Consider the following 21,737-nt stretch of genomic DNA (forward strand, 5'->3'; position numbering starts at 1 on the left):
CTTGGTAGACAAGTGGAGATCAGAGGGCAGCTCTCTGACTGCTTTTCTCTTGTCACCTTGTGGGAACCAACAACTAAACTCAGATCTTTAGGCCTACCTCTTCTAGTCACTGAGTAATCTTACTGGCCCCCACACAGAGATTCTTAGAGTGAGTGACGTACTCAGTATCATAAATTTGAACTTATAACTTGAGAGGTGGAAACAGGAAGATTGAGGGTGCAAAAGCTAGCCTTGGCTACCTACTGAGTTTGAGGCCAGGCTGTAATACATACTCTGTCTCAAACAAACAAACAAAAATAAATGAATAAACAATATAAATGCATCTAAAACCCATTTTTCTTTGCAATATTTTGATAATATTTTAAAATTATGTGTATATGGGGGAACCAAGAGAATTTACACTCAAGTGCCTTGAAAGCCAGATGTTGGTGTAAGCTAGGGAGGATGTAGTTGAAGGGGAAGCCCTATTTACTGCTGATGGGAATGTAAACTAGTATGGCCACTATGGAAGCCAGCATGGAGGTTTCTCAAAAAACTAAAAACAGAACTACAATATGACCTAGGTATTTTTGAGTATGTACTCAAAGAATTCCATATTCTACAAGAGATATTTGTACATCCATGTTTATTGCAGCTCTACTCATAATAGCAAGGAAGTAGAATCCATCTAGATGCTTATCAACTGAACAATGAATAGCAGAAATGCTGTACATATTTATACAATAGAATTATATTCACCTGTAAAAACTTGAGTTCTATTCCCAGTACCAGAGTCAACATACAGTCAGGGAGCATGTGCGCTTGATGTAACCAAGTTTCTGAAGGCAATGGGAAAGGGGGAAAATACAGGAGAGAACACTCAGCTGTAATGCTACTGAGATGTGAATCAACACAACTATGTAGACAGTGATGAGTTACAGATGACAACATAAGTTGATGGATGTGGACTGAAAATACACAGGGGCCAGAGATGACATTACAGTTCTCTGTCACTATAGAATTTTAAGACAAAAACCCTATGAAATCATTTTTAAAAGGCAATGTCTAAACCTGCAAGACAAATTGGGCTTTAAAGAAAGGCTGTGTTAGAGACAGTTTGATTGTGAGGGTAGGGTAGGGGCAGGCACACATTGGGTTCTCTGCAAGAGGAAGAGAAGGCTGTGGAGAACATATACAGAAACTGAGCATGTTGTGGGCCACATAGCTTGAGTGGATAGTGTGGGTAGGGAAGCTATGAAAGACAGCAGAGGAGCTAGGCTAGAGCTTGGGGGGGGGGGGGGGCAAAGGGTCTGGAAGGACAAGTGGCAGTGTTTAAAGTTCATCCTGTAAGTAGGACATGATACTTCAGTTTGTATCTGGAACAGGTATCATACGCAAAGTGGTATTATAAGAAGCTTGGTCTAGCTATAGTATTTGGAATGGAGTGCCTTTTAATGGTCCAGTCAGGAAGCTCTTTTCCAGATGTACAGGATGATGCTATAAACTTGGCAGAGACAACAGGAACAGAATGGAAGTGGGTGTATCTCCACACTAGTGCTAAGAAAGAACCTAACAGCAGGTAGTGGGTACTCATTCCTAATTGGGGAGATCATGCTGAGTATAATAATTAACCTAATGGAACAGCAAAAAGAAAAGGAATCATATGAATTAAAAAATGAACTAAGACAGTAAGAATTTACAAATCAAGGGAAGTTCAAAAAAGGGGGGAGTCAATTATAGCATTAAAACAACTCCTAATGACTTATTGCTATACCCGTACATCAGTATATCTTATAACCCTCACGAGAGAAACTTTTTCTTGAAGTAAATGGCAATCAACAGCAAGACACAACTGTCAACATGCAGAGAATACGATACTGTGTAGTGCTCAGTCCTAAAAATAGGGCATCTCCATCACACACACACTCCTCTTAGGGATTTATGAGGATGAAGATGAGGATGAAGAATGGAAAGATGGTAAGAGTCAGAGACAGTGAATGACATCAACGAAACGGGGTAGATATACATATGAACTCACAACACTTGTGACAGTATGAGCACGACCTGTGTGAGCTCAAGATGGACAAAATCCCAGCATGGAGGGGGGAAAGGTAGAAAGTCCTACCCCTAGCAGAGGAGCTATTGGTATTTGGTTTCTGGTAGGAAAGTCAATTTTCTTTTCTGGTGTAACAACTGACATATTGACCACTCTAGGGCAGGACTCACACAAAGCAATAGTCAGGCAATACAAACTGGACTCGATGGGGGAAAAGTAGAGAAGAGACATGAAGTTGAGTGAGTAGGGAGGTAGAGGAAAGAATATGATAAAATACGTTGCATGTAATTCCCAAAAAATAAAAAGATCATTTTAAAAACATCTTAGTTGAAGTGTCAATGCACAGAGAGGTCAGATAAGTACTGAAAGAACCAATTGGTTCTAACAATTAAAATATTCATGGTGGATCTTCTACATACTGGCACTAACAAAAGCTAACACAGACTACTGAATCTAAAACAAAACAAGTTGCTGGATACAAAATCAATATTAATAAGTTTATTTTTGATCAGTTAATCCTAGTACTTAGGAAGAAGAGGCAGGTGGATCTGAGTGTTCAAAGCCAGCATTGTCTACATAGTGAGTTCCATGACAGCCAGAGCTACCTGGTAAGAACCTGTTTCAAAAAAGATAAGAATAAGTGAATTTTGGCTCACGCCTTTAATCCCAGCACTCGGGAGGCAGAGGCAGGCGGATCTCTGTGAGTTCAAGACCAGCCTGGTCTACAGAGCTAGTTCCAGGACAGGCTCCAAAGCCACAGAGAAACCCTGTCTCGAAAAAACAACAACAACAAAAAGACTGCGGAGATGGTTCAGTGGATAAAACACTTGCTGTGCAAACTTGAGGGCCTGAGTTCAAAGCTCTGATCCCACAAACAAAATTAAAGAAGTTAAGCCATGGCGATAATATGATTCTATATACAGAAAAAATTGAAGTATTTTATTTCTTTAGAAAGCCATTAGAATTAATAAATGAACTCAGTAAAATAGCAAGATTCAAAACTAACAAAAATCTTTCTTATGTATCAATAATGAATCTACTTAAAAATTATTAAAACAATCTAATTTGTGATAGCCACAAAAATAAATATATAGGAAGTGAAACACCTATACAGAGAAAAGTTTTAAAAGTCTGGTGAGGTAAATTGAACCACACACAGAAACACACACAGGAAAATGTTCCTATGTTTCTTAGTTAGAAGAATAGATATTGTTAAAGTCCATACTGTGCTCAGCAGTGGTGGTGCACACCTTTAATCCCAGCACTCAAGAGGCAGAGGCAGAGGGCTCACCAAGTTCAAGGCCAGCCTGGTCTACAGAGTAAGCTCCAGGACAGCAATGACTCTGTCCTGAGAGAGAGAAACCCTGTCTCGGGGGGGGAGGGGGGGAAGGCAAAATGCTCATACTGCATCAAAATACCAATGACATTCCTCACAAAAATAAAAAAAATAACTGTAAAATTAATATTAAAGAACAAAAGGCTCCAAAGAAATTTTGTTTAGTGATGAACAGGGACCAAAACCAAGACAAGTACTCTATCACTGAGATATATTGTGAATTTTCTTTGTTTTTCTGAGACAGAGTCTTGCTATGTAATTCAAGCTGACCTTGAGCTCACTATGGCTAACCCTGAACTGCCTCCATAGTGTTGGGATTGCAGTTAAGTGCCACCATTCTCAGCTAGCCAAAGCAATCTTAATCCCCCCAAATAGCTGGAGGGATGACAATACCTAATTTCAAGACACACTACAGAGCTACTGTAGTCAAAACAGCATGGCCCCTGTAAGAAAGACAAACATACAAACCAATGTAACAAAAAACAGACTCCAGAAATAAACCTAAGTAACAAAGATGCCAAAAATGCATCGGAGAAAGGACAGCCTTTGAAATAAATGGTGGTGAAAAACCTGAGTGTTCACATGTGAAGAGATGATACTTAACCCTTATCTTTTAGTCTTCACAAAAATCAGCTCAAAATAGATGAAAAATCTAAATGTAAGACCATAAACTACTATTAGAGTACAAGGGAATTGTTTCAAGACACTGGTATGGGCAATAATTTTCTGGATAGAACTTTAAAGGCACAGAAAACAAAAGTAAATATTAATAAAATGAATTACAAAAAGTCAAAAACTTTCAGCAAAGGAAACAATAAAAAAAGGTAAAAAGATCAGCTACAGAATGGAATGTCTTTTAACATTTCATCTGATAGAGGATTAATATCCAGAATATATAAAGAACACCAAAACCTTAAAAATACACACAATTCCATTAAAAATAGATAAATGATTGAAATAAATACTTCTCAAACTATAAATCACCAATAAACTTGTAACATATGCTCACGATATTTAGCTATCAGCAAAATGCAAATCCAAGTTATATTGATACTGTCACTGTATACAAACAGATAAATACTGGCAAGGATGTAGAAAGTAAAGAAGTCTTATACACTGTGGAAATTAGTATGGCTGTCATAGAGAACAGTATGAACACTAACTAAACTAAAAATAGATCAACTATATTACCTAGCTCTCCCAATTATGACTATATAGCCAAAGGAAACAAAATAATGCCAAAGGGCTAACCATCTACACTTATGTTTATTATGGCACTAACCAGGATAGATAACTCAGCAATCAGTCTAGGTGTCCTTCAACAGAAGTTGAAAAAAGTTAATTTGGTACATATATACACAATTGAATATTATTAGCAGTAAAGAATGAAGGTTTGCCTTTTAAAGTTAAATGAACAGAACTGGAGGACATTATTTTAAACGAAGAAAGGCCAGTTCAGGCACCCTCTCCTCTGCTGCCCAAGGACCTAGCTGGGGTCATCCCCGTGGACACCTGGGATCCCCTCTAGATCCAAGTCTCTTGTCAACCCTAAAATGGCTCCCTTAATGTAGATACCTTCTTCCCTGCTCCTATATCTACCCTTCCTCCATCTCCACCCTCCCATTCCCCCAAGCTCTCTCCAGTCTTTCCTTTCTCCTTTCTCTCTCCCCCCTCCCCCATCTTCACTCCCCCCCCCCCCGTGCTCCCAACTTTTGCCCCAGTGATCTTGTTTGCTTCCAATTTCAAGGATTTATATATGTTTTTCTTTGGGGTCACCTTGTTATTTGGCTTCTCTAGGCTTGTGAACTATAGGCTTAATGTCCTTTGTTTATGGCTAGAGTCCACTTAATGAGTGAATACATACCACCACTATCACACTGATGATTATCTTGCATATCACCATAGAATCTTCGTCCAGCGAAGGATGGAGATAGAGACAGAGACCCTCATCAGAGCCACGGACTGAGCTCCCAAGGTCCAGTTGAAGAGCAGAAGGAGGGAGAAAATGAGCAAGGAAGTCAGGACTGCGAGGGGTGCGTCCACCCATTGAGGCAGTGTGCCTGTTTTAATGGGAGCTCACCAAATCCAGCACCAGCATGTGATCAAACCGGACTCTATGATTGTGGCTGACAATGGGGGCTGACTGAGAAGCCATTGATAAAGGCACTGGGACTTGTTTCCACTGCGTGTACTGGCTTTTTGGGACCCTAGTCTATTTGTCTATTTGGATGCAAAGCTTCCGAGGCCTGGATGTAGTGGGAAGGGCCTTGGACTTCCCACAGGTGCAGGATTCCCTGACCTCTCTTAAGGAGGGAGGGGGAGGGAGGAGGGTAAGTGGGGGAGTGGGAGGGGAATGGGAGGAGGGGAGAAAATGTAAATTTTTTAATGGAAAAAAATAAATAAAAAATAAAGTCAGACACAGGAAGATATAATATGTGTTCTTTTATGTGGAAGTTAGAATTTTTTAAATTAAATGTGATGCATTACCTAAGGAGGTCAGAAGAAGGTATCAGAACCCCTGGAACTAGAGTTACAGATGGATGTGTGCTGTCATGTGGGTGCTGGAATCAGAACTGGGCCCTCTGGAAAAATAGCCAGTGCTCTTAACTGTCTCCAGTCCATATATATATATATATATATGTGTGTATATATATATACACACACATATATATATATATGCTTTGATATTTATTAATTTATTTAAATGTTTACGATGTGTGTGGCTGTGGTGCGGTATGTGTATGACCTACCTATGCATATGTGTGTGGAATCCAGAAGTCATTAGGTGTCTTCCTCTATCGCTTCCCACATTATTTTTGAGATAGGGTGTCTCCCCGAAACTGAATCTAGATTGGTTAGACTGGATTGGTTAGATTAGCTAGCGGTGGGGACACTACCTTCTTAGCCTCTCAAGCCCAGGACTATAGATGCATGCTGCCATACCTGCTTTTTATGTGGGTCTGAGGGATCCAAACTCAGGTCCTCACATTTATACTGCAAGCATTTTGACCACTGAGCCATCTCCTCAGGTCTATCCATCCATCCATCCACCCACCCATCCATTCATCCATCTACCTACCTACCTACCTACCTACCTACCTACCTACCTACCTACCTACCTACCTGTGTGGTGGGATATCTCTATTGCCCAGGATGACCTCAAACTCCAAGCTTTAGTCTTCCAACTATTGGAGTTACAGATACCTGTCACCACACCATCCTAATTTTTTCTTATAAAGTACCCAGAAACAGATCAAGGCAATATTTGGGCACTTTATTTACACCAATCCATCCATCCATTAGCTGGGTGTAGTAGTACAGGCCTTTAATTCCAAGCATGCCAGAAGCAAAGGCAAATGGATTTCTGTGAGTCTGAGGTCAGCCTGGTCTTCAGAAAGAAGTCCAGGACAGCCAGAGCCACACAGAAACCCTGTTTTGAGAAAACAAACAAAACCGCATATAACCACACATATTTTTTTAAAAAAGTAGCACTGCTTCTCAGAGGGAAAATGAATTTTTTAAATAGTACTAGGACAAATATTAATATGGAAAAACTAGAACTATTCATCATGCCTTATATAAAACATTTTAGGTAGATGAGAGACTTAACTGTGAAAGATAAAACTGTGTCATTTCCACTGATAATACAGAATACCTTCAAGATCTTAGAGTGCTGAATTTCTTAAATAAGGCACAAAACAACATATACATGAATGAAGAAAGTGAAGCTTAGGGATGTAGCTCAATAGAATGAGACCTTGGGCTCCATCCCTAGAATGAGGGCTAGATGGAGAAAAGAGGAAGATACAGGTACACTATATAGGAGTGGAAGAGTCCCCCAAAATAGAACTATATGAATAGTATGGAAAATACTACAAGGAAAGCTGAGTGTGGTGGCTCATGCCAGCTCTTGGGAGGCTGAAGTAGGAGAATTGCTGTTAGTTCCAGAGACAGGGTTTCTCTGTGTAGCAGCCCTGGCTGTCTTGGAACTCTCTCTGTAGAGCAGGCTGGCCTCAAAAGCACAAAGATCCACCTGCCTCTGCCTCCTGAGTGCTGGAATTAAAGAATTGCAACACCATTTGGCTCATAGTGAATATTTTTAAAAGGCATATTTGAACAGACATTTTACAGAAAACAAAATACATATAGCCAATAAATATACGAAAGGGGAACAAATCCCATAGCCATCAGGGAAGAAAATTAAAATCACAGTGAAGTAGGAACTCCATCCCTACTCAACTGGCAAAAATTAAAAATTCAGACAAGGGGTTGGGGACATAGCTAAGACAGTAATAGTTTAGCAAGCATAGAAATCTGAGTTCAATCTTTAGCACCCATGTAAAAAGGTAGGCATGATAGTCCATGCTTATATTCTCAACTCTGGGGAAGTGGAGACAGGTCACAAAGCTTAGACTAAATGGCAAGCCTAAGGTCCAGTGAGGGATCCTGTCACAATAATCATGGTGGACAGCACCAAACTAATGACACCTGAGATTGACCTCTGACTTTACACACATGCATCAGAATGTGCATCTGCACATATAGACATACATATATACATACACACACACACACACCACCAAAAAAATGTTCAAATACAAAAGTTGGGCAATGTGGAGTGAAAAGGACTCCTACATACGCATATACAGTTTGGAAGAGTTAGTAGTATATATACCCAATGACCCAGCAGTTCTACTTGTAGGGATCTACTCTAGAAAAGGTCCGTACATAGTCATGAAGATTCAAGTTTGTATGGCATTGTTGATAATAGTCACAATCTGGAAACATCTGAAATATCCATCAAATGCTAGAGAATGCTCTGCTTATCACCCTAGGTAAGATTTACATGGGTAGGTATTTATGTTATAATTATCTGTTAATCTATGCCATTACTTATGTAAATTTCTGTGCTACTTTACAAAAAATAAGGGGGAATCCCAAGTGTAGTTAAGCAGCATGAAGGGTTTTGGGTTGTGGTTACCCTTTAGGAGAATAGAAGAGAGCAAAAATGGAGCTTCTGGGACACTTCTCATACTGTTTCTTCAACTAGGTGCTATTTATGTGTGTACAACTATCATCAGGGCACTTTCATATATGTAGATTAATACTTTGGTGGACTAACACACTTCCTGTACTGTCTTTGTAATCTATCTGGTGGTTGCTTAAATATTCTAAATCAAGACAAAAAAAGTGGGCTAGATGTAATAGGAAATGTCAGCATTCACTGACTGAAAGGAGAACAATACCTGGAAAGGGCAATTCTACCAGGAAGAGAAATGCTCGATAAACGTAAAAGTATATTAAACTCATGAGGCAGCATTTACCCTTAGCAAATCAGAACAATACTCAGTAGAAAAAGGAAATATCTCATGTTGTGCCTTTTTGGCATATTTGAGCCTTAATGAACAAAGAAAAATGGTACACTTAAGGGACTAAAAAGCCAAACAGTAGAAGGAATATATAAAACACAACTTAAAAAAAAGTTAAAGAAGCATATAACTTGTATTAAAAAAACTTTCTAAAAGAAAAAAAAGAATTAGATACTATTTGCCAAAAATTTATCATTCCAAACAATAAAACACTGAAACAATTACAATTTAATTTGGAAACTAAAGTCCTATGAGGAAAACAACTTCATAAACCCAGGTTGTATGCTATGACATCCTTCTTGCTCTTAAATAAAAAAAGCAATAGAAATAATCACAATAAATATTGACAAAGGTAATTTCCTTTTAATCAATTTCCTATTAAGAAAACTCAAGATAAAGAAAACTCAAGATTCTAGTTAATAAAACAATTCTATTGAAACATATTTTCAAATGGATGAATTTCAAGAACATAACGTTGAGGAAAACAGAAGACACATACATAATGAAGTCATTTATGTTTAGAATTTGATAGAACATCAGTACAAATTGCTAAAAGATACAAGGACAGAGATATTAATGGAAAAGAGAAATATGGCAGCCCATACTTAGAATAGTAGTTAGATCTCTCCCTTAAGGAGAGTAACCTGACCTAATTCCTTAGGTCAATGTAACCTGACCTAACTCCTTAGACTGCTTTGGTAAAATAAATAAACAAACCAAACCAAAACCTTAAAAACCTTGGGGGGGGGGAATCCTTTCTCAGCAAGGAAGCATTCTCCACAAATGACAATCCCTTTGTATAGAAACCCACACTCTGGTTTTCTAGGCACCACACCATCCTGTCTCCTCAATGTCTTTATTTGACTGCTTTACTCTTGGCCTTAAAATGGGAGTGCTCCTCATTAATATGTAATGTTGGTCCTCTCATTATCTAGTTACATAGTTTTCAAATATTTGTCTCTAGTCCAGTATCCTAAATTTACTACTCCCTCCTGGACTTTTGCTAATATGTATTCAAAAACTGATAAATTCCAAATCAAATTCAGAAGTTCTCCCTCTGTAGTCTCTTTTCTACTAGTCACTTGACAACAAGGGACACCACATGAAAAACAGATAATTTAATTATTATTGCAGACATCAGACTTACACAAACTTAGATGACTACAATGTCACTAGGAGATATAATCTTCTGTAACTGAGGTTGTGCATGGGGCTCACTGTTGACAGTCATGGTTATGTGACATGGCTGAGCTTTATTTCTGCCTTTCCTACAGTTTTAGCACCTTCTTCTTTATCTAGGACTCAACTGTGTGTTTTTTCCATTAACTTCTTTGCCTCACAAATCAAGTCAACCACTTGGATACCTACTTTCCTCACTCTCCATAATACAACATGTAGTAATTCTCTGATGGGCTGTATCTACTCTGTTCAAGTATTATGAAAGAGCTAGCAATTTTCTTAATTCTTAATAGGTAGAAAGTGATTCCTTTTAGAGGAAGCATCTTTGAGAATGGCCACTGACATAATTCCACTGGTAGAAGCTACACTCATAAGACCCTCTTCCATTCTCAAAAGCTACTTCAAATGCTAACAAGCACCTATAAAACTCTTAGAATGCTTAATTCAGCTGACGAAGCACACAAATATTAGTAGCACACTCTGTTACTTATTAGACATCAGACACAGAAGGAATTAATAGTTCTCAATCAGGCTACTAGTTACTAGGACTTCTGCTATTTTCTAACTATGAGTTTGTTTAATCAGTGTATTTCTAAGGAACTATTTTTACAAATAAGGTAAGTAAATGTAGATCAAAGATATGGCAAGAATAAGCCTTCCATACACACACACACACACACACACACACACACACACACACACACACACAATCAGTGATTCAGACTGGGAAATTCTTGAAGACTGCCTAAACTTTTCAATAAATAAATTCCCAAGAACGGAACGGGGAAGAAGAGGTAGGTGAAAGAGATACCTCCAGATTTAAAAATATCTCACAATCAGGATGTGGTACCTCACAATTGTAACCCCAGTCTTTTGTGGACAGGGGCAGTAAGAGCATGAGCTTGAGACCAGCCTGGGCTTAACAGTGAGACCCTGCCTCAAACAAACAAAACAAAAAACCTAGGGCATATCAAACAATGACAAGGCATGGCTCTTGTTTAGATTTTTATTCAAATAAAATCTGAGATAATTTAAATAGCAAGTCATTTCAGGCAAGAATCTTTTTTTTTTAAAGTGTTCTTAGCCGGGCGGTGGTAGTGTACGCCTTTAATCCCAGCATTCGGGAGGCAGAGGAAGGCGGATCTCTGTGAGTTCGAAGCCAGCCTGGTCTACAAGAGCTAGTTCCAGGACAGGAACCAAAAGCTACGGAGAAACCCTGTCTCGAAAATCCAAAAAAAAAAAAAAAAAAAAAGAGTTCTTATTTTCTACATATGCACACTGAAATAAGTAAAACAAGACATTCAAGATTTGTTTCAAAATATTATCAGGTTACAACCATACCACCCTGCATGCAACTATCTTGTCGAAAACTATCAGAGAGTGAAAGTAGGTAGGATGCAGATAAAAAGTCTGGCCACAAATTAATCACCATTAAAACCGCTTGACACACCTGAGGGCGTCATCATACCAGTCTGGCCGCTTTGGTACATGCTCATAAAACTTTTTAAAGGGAAAGAGAAGAGGCAAACTCAGTTTCAACCCAAGAAGTCATACAAAGAATATACAATTCAGAACCCAGGAAGAAGGTGAAAGTATAAGAAGAAAAAAGTAAAGCTAGTCAACAAATCTGTCAAACTGATAAGAAGTAGAAAAGACATACAAATGACAAAAACAAACATAATTAGAACTAGAGAATAGAAAGCAAATTTATTTGCAATATTATGCCAACAAATTTGAGAATCTACACAAAATGAATAATTTTCTGAGAAATATAAATTAGCAAAATTGAATCAATATATAGAAAAATCAAATCATCAAAAACATTTTTGAAAATATTTCCCATGTTACAAGAATGGCATTAAAGAAAAACTGAAAATGTTCCAAATTATTTTATTTTCAAACTAAAATTAGATGGGAAAGCACATATACCAAAAAAAAAATTAGAGGCACTCTCTCACAGAGCCAGACTTGCAAAAGTCCTGTCCTAACTACCCTAGCTGTGGAGAATAACATTTCATGATCAATTCAGTAATTTACAGAAAATCTATTTTTATAATCTTATCAACAGTGTAGAAAAAAGGACACTACCTCATTTCCAATCAAGATAAAATACAGCACTAATGTGTTTCTCTCCTTTTCTTCTTTTTTGAGATTGTGTTTTTCACGCAGTCCAGGCTGCACATGATGATGATGATGACCCTGAACTCCTGATTCTCCTGCTTCTACCTCCCACATCTTAGGATTATAGTGTGCCTATTATGTCTACCTGGTACTCATTTCTTCTTTTAAAAATATACAGCTAGGGATGGAGAGATGGCTCAGTGGTTAAGAGCATTGGTTGCTCTTCCAGAGGACCCAGATTCTATTTCCAGCACCTAATTGGTGGCTCACAACTCTCTCTTTCCTGGCCTCTATGGACACCAGGCACACATGTGGTGCATAATCATACAAGCAGGCCAAATACCCATAACATGTAAAATAAAATAATTTAAAAGTTCTACTACTTACAAATTAGCAATAAAAGACCACTTCCTTAACTTGATAATGGCTACACACTATAAATGTACAGAAGACAGCCAAGAGTAAAATAGTTGCAAACTTTCTGGTTAGAGCATGAAAACAAAACAAAAAGAAATACAAGAATGACAACATCACTGGCACCACCTAGCATAATCCTGAAGAAGTTAACAAAAGAAGAGAGGCATAAATATTTGAAATAAAGAGACCAAAATATCTAACTGAAAATAATGAGGCAGAGGCAAGTGGATCTTTGTGAGTTCAAGACCAGTCTGGTCTACATGAGGTCTAGGCCAGCCACTTTAAAGCCAGAAAAAAAAGAACAGTGGAAGGGAGTTAGGTTCCAGACAAGATCTAAAAAGTAATATTTTCCTATACAGACATAGAAAACAGAAGTACTCAAAATATCAACAAAACTATAATGTTGTGTAGAAATCCTAACAAGACATGCAGTGTAGCATGAGTAATAAAATCCCACCCAGAGACAGATATTGGGGTTCAAGCTGAAGATCAGTAAAGCAAAGCAGTCAGCCACTGGCTCTTACATCTACTTCAGACCAAAATGAGCCATTCTGCCTCCATGAATCCTCAGATTGAGACTGAAAGTGAGGCCTGTCTCCTCCCATTTTATATTCCTCTTTAGGGCTGGAATTAAAGGTGTGCACCACTACTACCCAGCCTCTATGGCTAACTCGTGTGGCTGCTTTGCACTGATCTTCAGGCAAGATTTATTAAAACACAAATAATATATCACTATATTTCCCCCTTTGTCTAAAATAAAAAAGGCTATAACTAATAGAAAATTATATACAATAAGTACAATAACTATATACAATATATAGAGGTAATAAATAGATCAGCAGTGTCTAGTTCATTTGCATTTGACAAATTCAGAAAAAAATACTTCATATCTATCCTATCTTGATGAGTTCAAAACATTGTACCTAATTCACTTTCTATCCTGATTTGCCTTATCAAATTATCTTTTAATGTCTCTCAACCTTTTATACTTTACACCTCTTTAGTGAGTTTCTTTTCTGAGTCTGGTAAACAAGAAAAAACTATAATTATAACTATCAGGTCTTCATCTAACTCAGAGATCCGAGAAGTAAATATTATTAACTCAGTAAGCAGGAAGTGTAAGCAAGTGACTTTCAAAAAATGTGAGAAATGACAAAAACAGCTGAGTGCCTGGACAGTCACCCAAATGTTGGGGCATCCATCTTCAGACTATAGGCCTAAAATAACTGACAGACTTTTCCATGAAGCAGGATGTTCTGAAGTGCTGTCCTATTTTGTCTTGACAAAGATTTGGCAGTCACTCTCTTTTGTGGCCTGCTTATCTCATCAGGACAGCATACTGTCAACAGTGAAGGCAAGTGCATTTTCTTGCCCAGAGGCTTACTTTTGTCACAAAGAAAGTAAACTCCATATGGAGTCTCTTCGATGCCCATCAACTTCTTTGAAGTAGACTGGGGCTGCCAGAAGCAGACATGTCTCATTGTCATAAAAAAGAACCTAGGCTATTAAAACATCTTAAGTGCCATATTCTGTAGATCTAGGAGTGTTTTGAAGATTACTTGTCTATTTAAAATATATTTGACCTTGAAAACATACCTAATGTGACTACAAGTTTGATTGTAATAGGTGACTAATTACTAACCTGTATTTATTATCATAAATAATTGGTAATAATAACTTTCAATAACTAGAAATTTGCATTACATTGTTAAATGAGCTGAATTGGTACAGTGCCTTGAACAAGATTAGAAAGATGTACAGCAGGCTTTAACAAAATTAATTTTGAATTTGTATCAATATACAAAACAACTTTTGAAAGCTCTGTCTACACTGGACCAAGTGGGTGGGAAGGATCAGGTGGAAGGAGAATGGAGGTAGAGAGAGTACTAGGAGAGACTATTAGAATTAAGCGACACCTTGAGGATGAGCTAGAAACCTAGTGCAATGGAAACTCCCAGGAATCTATGAGGGTGACCCTAGCTAAGATTCCTAGTAATAAGGATTACAGAGCCTGAATTGGTTATGTCCTGTAACTAGGTAAGACTTCCAGTGGAGAGACTGGCACACCGATCCAACCACATAACCCTCCACCTACAATTTATTCTGCCTACAAGATGTGCTAGGGTAAAGGTGGTACAGAAATTGTGGGAGTGGCCAACCAATGACTGGTCCAGCTTGAGACCCATACCACCAGAGGGAGTCCACCCCTGACACTGCCTGGAGGGCCAGGACCCAGAGGCTAGACAACCCAGAAATCTAGGACAGAAGCAAACATAACTGACAAAAGAGTCACTGAAATGATTCCTAATGATATTCTGCTGTACTCATAGATTGGTGCCTACCTCAACAGTCAGAACTCTAGATCTCAGTAAAAGTATGCTATGAAACCATTTGAATTATGAAAATGTGAACAAGTGGGAACCCTAATACAATGGAGATGTAAAATGGTACCAAGTATGCTAGAGTTTGTTAATCATTTTGTTATCATCTTAAGCATGTATTTACCCTCTTGAATTCCTAGGTATGTCCTGGAGAAAAATTAAGACATGTTCACAAAAGGGCACATAAATGTTTTGAACAGCATTATTCATAATGGATAAAATTTGAAATAATTCACCAACGTAACAGAAGTCAAATCATTATATAATCAAAAGCTAGAACATTATTCAGAAATACAAAAAACCAATTACTAATCAAAGCAAGAATATGAATAAGCCTCAAAAACATTATACTGGGCCTGAAGAACTTAGCTCAGTAGTACATCACTTGTCTAGCATATGCAAAGGCATGGGTTCAGTCGTCAGCACTGCAAAGGAAACACAAAGCTCAATATATTGAGTAAAATAAGCTAGGTGTGTGTCACACACACTACATCATCATAGTTAAAGGAAGTCTAAGAATGTGCAAAATTACTATGGGGCCAGAAAATAGTAATTGGCTGCTTCAAGTAGAATGGGGGTAAAATGGGTGAAGAAAATTTCTGAGTGGGATGGTAATGTTGTCTAATGTTTGGGTAGTTGTGGGATCTCTCTCTGTGGCTAAGGAAATCCCCGGAGGGTAGGTGCATTTCAGGGATTTCCTTGCATGGAAGCCTGGAGAAGTCATTGAGTGAAGCTTTGAAGGTGAAATCTGGATTGCCTTGGAGACCCCAAGAAGTTAGAGATGCCAGAGCTGTGGGATACCTGCTGAGGAAAGCTAATAACAGGGAATGGAACCAGCCCAAGAGAGAGAAGTGCACTGCAATTACCACAGCTGAAAGAAGTTGGAGTTCTGAAGAGTGTTTTGACATCAGACAGAAATACAGAATTTATTCTGAAGGGTTTTGGTATTGCTTTGGTCAATATTACCTCACTATGTTTCCTTTCCTCCCTTTTGGAATAATATACCACTGTATATTGAAAGTATGTGATCTGCTTTTTGATTTTCATTTTATGGGGGGGTTATAGTTAAGAGATTGTCATGAGTCTCAGAAGAGTCTTCTGAACATTTAAACACTGTTGAGACTGATAGACTATGGGGACTATTGAAGTTGGACTGAAGGCATTTTACATTATGATATGGCTAAAAGTCTATAGGGTCTAGGGAACAGAATGTGGTAGCTTGAACAAAAATAACCTCTTATAGGCTCATATACTGAATAGTTTTACTTTTAATATGCAAGCACACACACACACACATGACTTTATGTGTCTATATAAAACTTAGGATCCACAATGAGAGAAAACATATTATTCTTCCTGACTTAATTTGTTTAATACATTTGATTCTATTTTCCTGCATGTTGCAGAACTATTTTCTTTTTTGGCTAAAACAACTAAAATCTACTTTATTTTTAAATGATTCATTATTTACATATGAGCATATGTAAACATAGAAGCCAGAAGAGGACATCAGGTGTCTTCCTCCATCATTTTGTGCCTATTCTTTTGAGGTAGGGTCTCTCCTGAAGTTGGGATTCATGTTTTCTCAACTAGGGTGGAAGCCTGCAAACCACAGTAATGCTCCTGTCTCCACCCCATTCTGAGCTGTGGGAATTGACAAAATGTCTGGCTTGTTACAGGAGTGCTGTGATTCAAACTGTGGTCCTCATGATTGTGCAGTAAATTCTCTAAACTGCTGAGACACCTCTCTAGCCCTAGTCTCAAGGTCTTACTATGAGAGTCCAGTCTGGCCTAGAATTTATTTTTTTTTTCGAGACAGGGTTTCTCTGTGGCTTTGGAGCCTGTCCTGGAACTAGCTCTGTAGACCAGGCTGGTCTCGAACTCACAGAGATCCGCCTCTGCCTCCCGAGTGCTGGGATTAAAGGCGTGCGCCACCACTGCCCGGCCTGGCCTAGAATTTATAATCCTTATGTTTCAGCCTCATTTTATACTTTGCTAATCTTTTTTAATCATTCCTTATATTTGAATGGACTAAAAGTGCTGACTTGCTGGAGAAAGTGTGCCATTGGGGGCGGGCTTTGAGGATTCAAAAACCCATGCCAGGCCCAGTCTCAGTCTCTCTACCTTTCTCTGCTTGTGGATTAGGATATATAGCTCTCAGCAATTCTACAGCACCATATCTGCCTGTCACCATGCTCTCTGCCATGATGAGAATGAACTAAGCCTTTAAAACTGTAAGCAAGCACCCAATTAAATGCTTTCTTTTACAAGAGTTGACTTGGTCATGGTGTCTCTAGCAATAAAGCACTGACAAAAACAACTGTTATACTAGTTAGCTTGACTATGCTAATAATTTCACAATAATATTATCAAAACATGATACTAAAGGTAATATAAACAACATATATGAAGTTAATTTATAAAAATAAAACTCAAGCAGGCGGATCTCTGTGAGTTCTAAGCCAGCCTGGTCTACAAGAGCTAGTTCCAGGACAGGCTCCAAAGTTACAGAGAAACCCTGTCTCAAAAAAACAAATAAAAGAAAAAAAATTCAATAAACCTAAAGGGAGAGAAAAAAAATCACCCCAACAGTAGCTAATTCTAAATGTTCAAAGAAAATCAAAATAATTGGGGGAAAGCATATAGAAAATTTGAGGCTTGCTCAAGCAATGAATAAATGCTAATGCAGAGCTGTAAAGTGCATGAGTGTGGAAGGTGTATCTCCCAACATGTACAAAGTCCTTGGTAAATGATGGGAGATTTGCAAGGCCAGCATTTAAGGAAACCTGTGACTAATCATTAGCTAATCACTAAACTAAGTAAGCAGAAACTTCTGTGATGGCAAACTAGAGAGAACAGAAACTACACAGAATTAACTCAAGAAAGTTACAAAACTGAAAACAAACCAACAACAACAACCAAAAAAATATATGAAAGCATAAAAATAATGCAACCATGTCAAAAATGACAAAAAGGCACTTGATAAATACCCATATATAATAAAAGCAATGCTCAGCAAACCAGACTTAGTGCTTCTTCAACATGTGTGAAGGCTTCTATGTAAAATGCATAGCAAACATACACTAAAAGTAGAAAAAAAACTGTTGTGTTTTTTTCTCTTAAGGTCAAGAACACGACAATATTCACACTTAATATTTCTATCAAATAATGCATTGAAACTTCAAGCAAAGACACTTAGGCAGAAAAGGAAAAGCCCTAAAGAAATAAAAGCATCCTGATTGGAAAGAAAGAAGTAAAATTCTCTCTTCACAAATGGCATAATCCTGTACATAGACATCTTGAAAGACCTAACCAAACTATTAGAACCAATAAACTGTGCAGGTCAATGGATACACGATCAATTATATTAAACTCAATAAATAATTTTTAAATGAAATTAAAAAGACTTCAGGGGTTGGGGATTTAGCTCAGTGGTAGAGCGCTTGCCTAGCAAGCGCAAGGCCCTGGGTTCCGTCCTCAGCTTCAGAAAAAAAAAAAAAGACAAAATAACAAAAAAAAGACTTCAATTTAATAGTGCTGAAATAATATTTAGAAATAAAATTAACAGAAGCATTAAATACTTCAAAAAATTTAAAGCTCATTAAAAGATAGTAAGGAAAAAGGACAGTGTTCCCGACTATAAGGCTGAACACGGCTGAAGGAGCAATGCTCTCCAAAAAGACCTGCTTATTGTATGCAACACCTCTGAAAATTCCTGTTTGCTTCTTTGCAGAAATCAATCAGGCTGATCCTCAAATTGCAATGAAAATTTAAAGAACCAGGCGGTGGTGGCGCACGCCTTTAATCCCAGCACTCGGGAGGCAGAGGCAGGCGGATCTCTGTGAGTTCGAGACCAGCCTGGTCTACAGAGCTAGTTCCAGGACAGGCTCCAAAGCCACAGAGAAACCCTGTCTCAAAAAACCAAAAAAAAAAAAAGAAAAGAAAATTTAAAGAACCATGAATAACCAATACAATCTTTAAAAAAAACCTGTTAGAGGCATCGCTTTTCTCAACTTCAAAACTTACTACAAAATTACAGTAATCAAGTCAGGTAGGCACTGGTGAAAAAAGAGACAGATCTACAGAATAGACTGCTTCTTACAGGGAGATCAATGAAATTTAGTAGGAAAAGAATAGTCTTCAAATAAATAATACTGGATATCTAGATATACACATGAAACAGATTGGAAATGAGGAAATAATCTTAACACGACATTCAAAAACTAACTGAAATGAATCAAACATAAATAAATGGTCATTTTCTCCAAGAAGATATACAAATTATCAATGAGTACATGAAACAATGTTTAACATACTTAGCCATTAATTAAATACAGATGAAAACCACAATGAGATATTTTATACCTACTAGGAGGGCTAGAATTAAAAAAAAAATGTAAATACCTGGTTCGGTGGTACAGGCCTTTAATCCTAGCCCTCAGGAGGCAGAGACAGGAGGAATGCTCTGTGTTAAAGGTCAGCCTGGTGTGCATAGCAAGTACCAGGCCAGCAATTCTATTCTTAGATTTATACCAAAGAGAAATGAAAACCTCTATCTTTAAGAAAAACTTGTGTACAAATATTCATAATCAATACGGTAACACATGTGTGTAATCCCAGCAAATGGGAGGTGGAGGCAAGAAGATCAAAAGTTCAAGGGCAGACTGGGCTACATGAAACCTGGTTGAAAAAAATTCATAGCAGCATTATTCATAGTAACCAAAAAGCAAACAAAAACTGGAAACCACTCAAACATCTGTCAAGGGAAGAATACATCAATATAATGTGTGAAATAGGGCTGGAGAGAGGGCTCAGAGGTTAAGAGCACTGACTGCTCTTCCTGAGGTTCTGAGTTCAATTCCCAGCAACCATATAGTGGCTCATAACCACCTGTAATGAGATCTGGTACCCTCTTCTGGCCTGCAGGAATATATGTAGGCAGAACACCATAGACACAAATAAATAAGATGTGTGAAACAATTTTCAATGAAAAGGAATGAAGCAATGATACATGCTACATGGATTAACTATGAAAACATGTTTTGAGGAAAACAGTCAATCAAGGGCTGAGGCACTCAGGATTAGCATGCACGAGAACCTAGGTTCAATCCCTAGCACTGGCTCAAAAAAAAAAGTCAATAAAAAATGGGCACACAACTACATAATTCCTTCTATATGAAAAGCTCCAAAGAGTCAAATTTGTAGAGGGAGAGGATTAATAAGTAATAGGGAGTGGCTGCTAATGAATATTAATTTCTTTGGGGGAAGAATAAAAATAACCTAAAATTTATTTTGGTGATGGCTAAGAACTCCTTATGAACAACTAAAATTCACTCAGTTACATGTTTTAAAAAGGGCACACTACTCATAACTTTACAAAAAAGAAAGTTAAAATGGAGTTAACAAGTAACCCAGAAATTCCATTCCTATGTATATTCTCAATATATATTTAAAAGTTTGTCTGGGGTGAGCATAGTGGTGTACACCTTTACTTTCAGCACTCAGGAGGCAGAGGCAGATGGATCCTAGTCTATATATAGTGAATTCCATGTGAGCTGAAAATAGAGAGCAAGATTCTGTCTTAAAACAAAAACAAACTGTCTGTTTGAAAACTTATATAGAGAGACTTAGAAAAAAATATTTACAACAGCCATCATTGATAATTGATGAAAGGACAAAATGTGGTATATCCATACTGCTGAATACTATTCAGCAATAAAAAGAATGAGTACTGATTAATATGCTAATGTGCTTACCTTGCAAATCTTACACTAAGTTAAAGAAGTCAGTCACAAAGGTACTATATTTCATCTAAGGATAAATGGGAATGAGGGATGGGTCCCAACAAGTTGTGATGCTTTTCTTCAAGATGATAAAAGATTCTGAGATGAGGTTGTGGTGATGCCTGCACTGTTCTGTGGACATACTAAATCAACTGACATGCACAATTTTAAATATAGTATGTTGAATTATATCTCAATTATGTAAATCTCCCAAAGAAAACAACCCGGAACTAAACACCTGAAAAAAGAAAAGGAAGGTATGGGTATGAGACCTTTGAAATTACATTACAAAGGCTAAAATCCAAAGTGTGAATAGCAAACAAGAAGAGTGCGTATAAAACTCATTCAGAAATGAAAGATGGATGCCAAAGAGACAGTTCACGTATATCACTGGGTTACTGTCATACTAGATGGTTTCCAATAGCATCAACTTTCACACTTCTCTAGTCAACAACTTGAACAAAGATGGAAACCATGTTGATAATGTTTACATACGGCAACATCTGTAAGGGACAGCAGACACTTGTAACAACAGAACTGGAATATTTTAATTATATGTGGGTGGAGATAAACCTAAAATTTACTGGAGCAGATGAAATCAAACCAAGGGAGAGGTTCAAATTTCATACCTGAATTTGTGAATCAGTACAAGGGTAAGAAATAACTTTTCACCATTTCTGAAAGTAATCTCAAATTTGAACTGTAGATATTATTTAGAAGGTAAACTGAAATAGTCCTTTCATAATACCAACAATACCAACAAAGGCATGCACATTTTTATCAAGAGCTATGACCTTAATTGTCTCACCCTCTTTCAGACGATCTCCTTCAGCCTTGGTTTTCTTCTGTCTCTCTGAGCCAGCAAGGTCTACAAGATGCAGCTTGGAACGAAAATTGCTGTTTCTGTGATGATAACAGGAAGACACAGTGAAAACAATACATGAGCTTGAAAGCAGCTGAGTTATCAAAGCTAATTGGCTATCTCTTATTTCTTTCAAGACAGGACAGGCTCCAAAACCACAAGAGAAACCCTGTCTCGAAAAACCAAAAAACCAAAAAAAAAAAAGAAAAGAAAAAAGGAAACACCTTCAAGACAGTAAAAGTAGCTCCAGTGGT

General features: G+C 37.7%; 1 protein-coding gene across 4 annotated transcripts in view; it reads right to left on the reverse strand.

The window, feature by feature from the left end:
• Kif4a (kinesin family member 4A) overlaps positions 1-21,737 on the reverse strand; it is a 122,527-nt gene that overhangs the window by 84,547 nt on the left and 16,243 nt on the right. For all 4 annotated transcript variants that reach the window (XM_075957091.1, XM_075957090.1, XM_075957092.1 and 1 more), the window contains one exon: positions 21,430-21,524. In XM_075957091.1, the coding sequence (XP_075813206.1) occupies positions 21,430-21,524 (95 nt within the window). The remainder of the gene's footprint in view (positions 1-21,429; positions 21,525-21,737) is intronic.

The sequence above is a fragment of the Microtus pennsylvanicus genome, chromosome X (assembly GCF_037038515.1).
Source record: "Microtus pennsylvanicus isolate mMicPen1 chromosome X, mMicPen1.hap1, whole genome shotgun sequence".
Taxonomy (NCBI): domain Eukaryota; kingdom Metazoa; phylum Chordata; class Mammalia; order Rodentia; family Cricetidae; genus Microtus; species Microtus pennsylvanicus.